Below are 7379 nucleotides of genomic sequence, written 5' to 3'. Positions count from 1 at the left end.
TGTAAAGGGCTGATTTGGATCCATATGTTTCATGCTATGGTTAGATTTATCTTAATTCTTCTTTCGTAGTTGCGGATGCTTGCGAGAGGGGGTAATCATAAGGGGGTTTCTTGTTCAACTAACAACAACACCCTAGCACCGGTTCACCCACATATCAAATTATCAAAGTAGTGAACGTGAATTAATTAAACATGATGAACGTGAGTAGACGAGAATTTCCATGTGTCCTCGAGAACGCTTTGCTTTATGCAAGAGAAACCACTACCTTGTCCTTTGCAATAAAAGGAAGGATTGGGTCACCTTGTTGCACTTTATTAATTTGGTAACTTGTTACTTGTTACAAATTACCCTACTATCAAAACTATATGTTACTACTGTTTCAGCATTTGCAGAGAATACATTGCTGAAAATCGCTTATCATTTCCTTCTGCTCCTCGTTGGGTTCGACACTCTTACTTATCGAAAGGACTACAATTGATCCCCTATACTTGTGGGTCATCACGTGCCAACTGACGGTGCAAAATACCGTCGGATCTCATGGTAGGGTTCCTAGCATGGCCAAAAGTACCAGGACGGAGCCCGCACACACAAGTTACCCGGGTTCGGCCCTCCGGGGAGTAATACCCTACTTCCTGCTTCTTCCTGTTATTCATGGTGATGGAGTACCTTGTGTGATATGATGGGTGGAGTTGCTACCGAGAGTTTTCTTTTTCTAGATTGGATGGCCTAGTCGACCCCTTACATCCCCTTATATAGGCGGTGGAGGTTAGGGTTTTACAAGGAGGAGATGCGATCTAGGTTGCCGCCCTTCCTGTCTTGGAGAGCAAGCTGCCTGAAGGTCGTTTAATGCCCTTGTTGGGCCTCCCAAGCCTTGGTCCATGCTTTAGCTTGAACCCCCTCGGTGAGCCCCCTTCCCCCGTCATTTGGGCATGGGATATGTAAGGGATTGGTGAGTTAGTTTGTCCCTAAACCTTATGATGATATTTTTTGAGATTACTTTGATGATTGGTTACTAGGTTGATTATCCATGGGGGGTGTAATGATTGTTGTCCAATAGGGACTCAAACTACACAATCCGAAGACCGACATGGCACTAATTGTCCAACGAATTCACATCCTCAATTCGAGGAGTATGAGATGCCGTGATGGCTAAAGCTTTGGTCCAGCCTAACAAAGTTAATTGCTGAGCCGACCATTGTTGTTGGTTACCCGGGTAGGTGGGTAATAGAGTCAGACAATCCCGATAGGAGGACTTTGGCTATTCATGGGTGACTCGCATAACAAACACTGAATACAAAGGGTAAAATCCCAATACTAGGTAACTTCGCTTTACCATTGGACAAGGCACATTCGTTATCGGATGAGACACCATTTATTTTTTATGTCATTTACTTTTGTGTTACTTACTTGCAGTTCGTATGGAAGTTTTTTCCGAACTTACTATTCATCCAGGCTCATTTGAGCTCGGACTCGGAAATACCAGTCCTCATAGCAAGCGCTACGCTCGCTTGCTCCCACACGCACGTTCCCCACCATGAGTTGCATCTCCCAGTAGTGCATCCTTTTTGTTTTCTTGGGTTTTTATGTCGGTCAATTTTACTACGTCAAAGAAATATCCTGGACAGTTTTATTTTAACAAAAAAATGTCGCAAAATATGGAAAAAATCCTGAATTTAAAAAAATCACAAATTCAACAATGCTCGTGAATTTAAAAATAATGGTTGTGAATTTAGAAAATGCCCGTGAATTTAAAAAATATGCTAAGTTCAACAAATGTTCACAAATTTGAAAAAAGTCTGTGAATAAAAAACTTATCAATTTTTAGAACAACAAACATTTTTTTTGAAGACGTGAGCAATTTTTAAAATCTGACCAAATTATGAAAAATGTGAATAATTCTTTAATTTGTGGACATTCTTGAAATTTTGAATTTTTTTGAAAAAATGGAAACATATTTTAGAAAACACGAACAATTTTAAAATCCCAAACATTTCTAAAAATCTATTAATTATTAAAAATTCGATTTTTTAAAATTTGATATTACTTTAAAAATAAAATAGAATAAAGTAAAAGGGAAAATGTGGAAAAGAAAGCAAAGTAAATGATCTCGTTGCGTATCTGGGCCTTGGCCTACGTTGGACCTCTCGTGGACGATCGGTATCGTATCGCTGGCCAAAGTTTCTTGTTTTAGATTTTTTTTAATTTTTAATACGGGGATGTATCTAGGGTTTCGGAGTCGAACCCTAGCACGATAAATATAGATTGCCCTTCAAGCCTCCCTTTCCCCTTCCTCGCCCCAGCCGCCATCAGCAGACAGACCTTCCTCCACAGAGCCTTTTAGATCTGCCCCCTTGCACGGCACAATCCCTATGGCAACCGAGGCCGGCCACCCTGCCTGGTTCCTCACTGCCGCCGAAGGCTACGTCGGCGACCGGTCCAACGAGCGGACCGCCACAGGCTTCACGAGGAAGGGCCTGAGCATCAAGGCGTCCTTTTTCCCCAACCGCCCGCCTCAACCATCCAAGCTGTGGGTGCACTGCCAGGAGGCCGTGCACGTCGACACCCCCCGTGTCCTCTGCATCGCCGGCGACCTGATCCTCTTCCGGGTCGACATCTCCGATTGTGTCCCAGACAGCCGTTTCTCGATGCGGCAGGATTGCGACTATTTCATCTACCGTGCTGACCCCAATTTGCCAGTGCTCACGCTCCTCACCGAGATGCGCAGCCGATGTTTTGAAGACAGAGGTTGGTATTCTTCCCCGTGGTCTCAAGCACTACACCATCGCTGCGCTGGTTCCTCATCCTCTCAAGCTCCACAATTTCCAGCTCCATTTGTTTCACTCCGAGACATTGAGCTGGACCACCATGGCGCTGCCTGTGGCGGAGCCACAGCAGGACCTCGATTGTGAGATCCCCACTGACAGGGATCTTCGTTGCCATAATACTTCCAACGTTATCACAATCGGTGGTGAATATGGGACCATGGGCTGGGTAGATCTCTGGCGAGGCATCCTGTTCTGTGATGTGCTGCGTGAGAAGCCAACTCTCAGGGGAATACCCTTGCCGCCGCCGATTGAATTTATCACCAGCAGCGATTATTTTGGCCGTGCAATGGATTGCCGAGGCATTGCCTTCGTCAATGGCTGTCTCAAGTTTGTCCAACTGGACATCATCTCCAGTTACGACATAGACGACATAGACCCGGAAACAGAGTATCCAACTTTGCTCGTGGATGACTGGGCGATCTCCTCATGGATCAATCCCACGATGGAGAATTCTTACGAAGCTTGGGGCGAGCCTGAATGCACGGTCCGAGCTGCTGAGGTCACAATCAAAACCGATATGATTTCGCACTCTACTGGAATGCTGCTGCGGCCATCAGATGAGAGTTCTGATGACTCAGAAGAAGATGCTGACTACTTACGGCACCTTGTGGTCTCTGACCCCTCTCCGAGCTTGGACGGTGATGGTTTTGTTTACTTAATTGCCAGGGAGAAATTATATCACCCAAAGTCATGGATCCTTGCTCTTGACATGAATACCAAGACGCTTCAAAGCGCTGATCTGTTTGGCATCGTAGAAGACCCAAGAGATTCTGTCATGTATTGCACTGGCAGGTCTTCCTCCAATACTTGAGGTAATTCATACTGCAACGTCTTACTCTGCATATCTCTCTCAGACTTGATTCCACACTAGCCAAATTCATCTATTCCTAAAATGATCTTTGTTTGTCTCGTACATAATGCATTTAATCTATTTTGTTTGTTGGATGCAGTTATCCGGTGTAACCGGAGACCATTGGCTATCTACAGCAGGATTAAATTCAGCATGAAGATGTTTTTCTCAAGGTTGACTTGAGAAAACTTGCCCTGGTGCTGTCGGCAATTGTCTCTGGGTCTTGCTTGACATGTCCATTTATTGGTATTTTATTATGTTAGATATAAGACATGATCTCCTGTGATTTGTGGTCAACTCGCTTGATATGTTTGAGCAACATATCTCCTTGTATTTTATTGTGTCTTTGGTCACCATGATGGCGTCTGTCTTTGGTATTATGTTTGAACCAACTTATATGGAAGTATATGTTTGAAGAATCCATGTGGTTCTTTGATCTCATATGTGACTTGTGTGGTGATAATGTTGAAGGACATATGATTTGTGTGTGCTTGTTTTTCAAACTGCCTTTCAACTTTAACCAACTTAAATTACTACTGGAAAAGTATTTTTCTTAAGATGTCTCTTTTGTCCTTTCATATTGTAGGCTAGATCATGTGGCATGCGATTGGTGTGCATGTCTGTTTTAAGAATAAAAACAATGGGAATTTGTATAAATACTCCCCGTTCTACTAGTTAACTGTGTTGCAACGGGGGTTTATTTATTCTCCCCGTTCTCAACTTTACTCTTTTCATATTCTGAACAAGCCATTTTGTCTACTAGTTCTTCAGTACTCTTTTCATTTCAGGGATAGTTTGAGATGGCCTTTGAAACCCCAAGGTATACTCACATTTAGAAAACGTAATCATACACATTTAGATGGGCTTTGAAACCCCAAGGTCTACTTAATCATACACGTGTAACACACATTTAGAAAAACGTAATAAATATTAAAAAATAAAATATTGCCAACCTACGACAAAGTAATAGATATTTCAATGAACTTTCATACTTCCTCCGTAACTTAATATATGACCCTTTTTTGACGCTGTGACATTCGTCTTACCGAGAGTATAAATGTGGACAAGGTTGCATTGAAAATTTTGGACAAGGAGCCCAATGCACAATCAGAACACTTTCAACAAAGCTACCGAAAGCTCCCAACTTTCAAACGTATTCACCGGGCATTCACAATTGTGCTCCAGTTTAAAAAGGACATTAATGCGACAAAAAAAAGTGAGTTGCTCTGACGACATGCAGATAATATTTTCAGTGGCTTTTGCTCGTCCATTCTATGAAGTGTAGTTCTCGAATCCATGCTACCTTAGAACTTGAATGCTTGAAATTCCGATTTTGTTATAATTCTTGGAATTCTGATTCTGTTATAATCCTTGAGCCATGGATTCCAGACAACCACACATCTCTTGGCGTCCTTCACATCGCCTGTCCAACAACACATCTCCTGGTGTTCTTCGCATTGCCTGTTCAACAACACATCTCCTGGTGTTCTTCACATCACCTGTCCAACAATAACACACATCTTTCTAAGCCAACAGATGTTTCTAACTATTTACACAATTAAAATGGGCTTCCTCATCCTCAAGCACTATCTTTTTTTCTAAACACAAGAAGGCACCAACAAGCGCCAAGTTTTCATTCATCTCAGAAAGCACAGTACAATGTGTACATATCCCTAGATCTGAAAGTTATGAAGATAAAGCGAAGCTGGGCAAAGAGTGATGCCTTGAGAGGAATGGGTACAACCATAGACAGGTTCTACTCTTTGAGTTGAGAACCTGATGAGCACAATCATGAGCTATTCCATTGATGTTCATGTTAATATGGTATACAACAGTCTGAATAGAAGAGGTGTCCTGTAGAAAATTGCTGATTGGGGGTGTGACACCTCCAGTTGACCGAGTCATCATTGATATTTCTAGAATCAAACCATCTTAGCAAACGAGAGATTATCCGTGAAAAAAGAAACCTGCTGAAATTGGAGAGCACTAATTTGTTTTCGGATCATGCTAACAATAAGTGATCATTGACGTTTTTTGTTACATTTTACAGAAACGAAATATGTTCTCTCGTCAATCTCAACACTTAAAACATTTGTTTGGGAAAGTCGGTACATGTGACATTATGACAAACATTTTGAGGGTTCTTGCACCTATATTGTATATATATGGTGGGTCTATTCTAGTAACAATCTTAAGACCTTATTCTACTAACAAACCTGCTTATTATGCTAACACTTCGGCACTACGAAACCCTCCAACCGAACCACAGGAAAAAGAAAAAAAAGAACTGCAGCCCCCACCCTCCTTTCTCTCTCCCCCGCACACACCTCTTCTTCCCTCACTACGCTCCGAACCTCTCACCGCATCCACTCACCTCCTCCCCCCACGCTACCCCAACCTCCACCAGCGCTGCCAGGGGCCCTACGCCCCCATCGCCCCACCCTCTCAAACTACCTTCCTCACCGCCGTTGGACAGGACGCGCGCCGCCATGCCACCCTGGATCCGAGCGACTGCCGTCGTCCTCCCTTGCCTTCAACCCCCCTGTCTCGTCTATTCGACATCGTTGAGAACCTCCCTGCCCCATGCCGCCCCATCCCTCTCACCGCTGGATACCTTCTCCCACGAAGACTTGGGAGCTAGATCCATCCAGAACTCGGGAGTGCTTAGGCATGAGAGAGAGCTCGGGCTCCACCTGGACTGCGGCAACCGGTGGTTCTAAGGTACCCTGCCACCTGCTTGTCGGTGCTAAATGCTGAAAATATGCCCTAGAGGCAATAATATTTGTATTATTATATTTCCATATTCATAGTTAAGAGTTTATATTTCATATTGTAACTGCTATGATCCTGAAATATAATCTTCCACCAAAAGTAACTACTCACAAATGATAATCATGCTCAAGATCAAAGGGGTATTAAATAGCATAATGGATCTGACCATATAATCTTCCACCAAATAAACCATATAGCAATCAACTACAAGATGTAATAAACACTACTAGTCACCCACAAGCACCAATCTAAAGTTCTGGTACAAAGATTGAACACAAGAGATAAACTAGGGTTTGAGAAGAGATGGTGCTGTTGAAGATGTTGATGGAGATTGCCCTCCCCAAGATGGGAGAGTTGTTGTTGATGATGATGACGATGATTTCCCCCTCCAGGAGGGAAGTTCCCCCGACGGAATCGCTCCGCCGGAGGGCAAAAGTGCTCCTGCCCAAGTTCCGCCTTGAGACGGCGTCGCTTCGTCCCGAAAGTCCTCTCCTTCTTTTTTCTAGGTCAAAATGACTTATATACCAGAAGAGGGGCAACGGAGGTGGGCCCCTTCTTGCAGTTATTTGCTCCAATAATTCTTATATATTCCATAAAAAATACCCGTGAAGTTTCAGCTCATTTGGAGATGTGCAAAATAGGTAGCCTGACGTAGCCTTTTAAGTTCCAGAATTCCAGCTGCCGGTATTCTCCCTCTTTGCGTGATCCTTGCATATTATGAGAGAAAAGACATTAGAATTACTCCAAAAAGTATTACTCCCTCCATTTACTTATACAAGGCCACTATGGAATATACATTTTGCATCTATACAAGGCCACCAACAGTAATCGAGGCAAAATTAATGATGTTTTCTCGTACTAGCAACATGTTCAATACTTACATGCGTGTAGTCATAATCACACTTAACTGCTTCCTCCACTCAGTTTTCTTG

The 7379-nt window shown here is 43.1% G+C and overlaps 1 protein-coding gene across 2 annotated transcripts; it reads left to right on the top strand.

The window, feature by feature from the left end:
- The first annotated feature begins 2268 nt into the window (after positions 1-2268).
- Positions 2269-4116, top strand: LOC123167306 (uncharacterized). 2 transcript variants are annotated; one of them, XM_044585156.1, is made up of 3 exons: positions 2269-2745; positions 2827-3637; positions 3776-4116. In XM_044585156.1, exons 1-2 carry the CDS (start codon positions 2370-2372, stop codon positions 2907-2909), a joined length of 459 nt encoding a protein of 152 aa, XP_044441091.1. In that variant the 5' UTR covers positions 2269-2369; the 3' UTR covers positions 2910-3637; positions 3776-4116. The 2 variants fall into 2 exon arrangements, with proteins under 2 accessions (XP_044441091.1, XP_044441090.1); XM_044585155.1 differs by having other exon boundaries at positions 2273-3637.
- Positions 4117-7379: the final 3263 nt, after the last annotated feature.

This window comes from Triticum aestivum, chromosome 7D (genome assembly GCF_018294505.1).
Source record: "Triticum aestivum cultivar Chinese Spring chromosome 7D, IWGSC CS RefSeq v2.1, whole genome shotgun sequence".
NCBI lineage: Eukaryota > Viridiplantae > Streptophyta > Magnoliopsida > Poales > Poaceae > Triticum > Triticum aestivum.
Note: the sequence above shows the minus strand (reverse complement) of the source record. Positions and strands in the feature narration are given on the sequence as shown.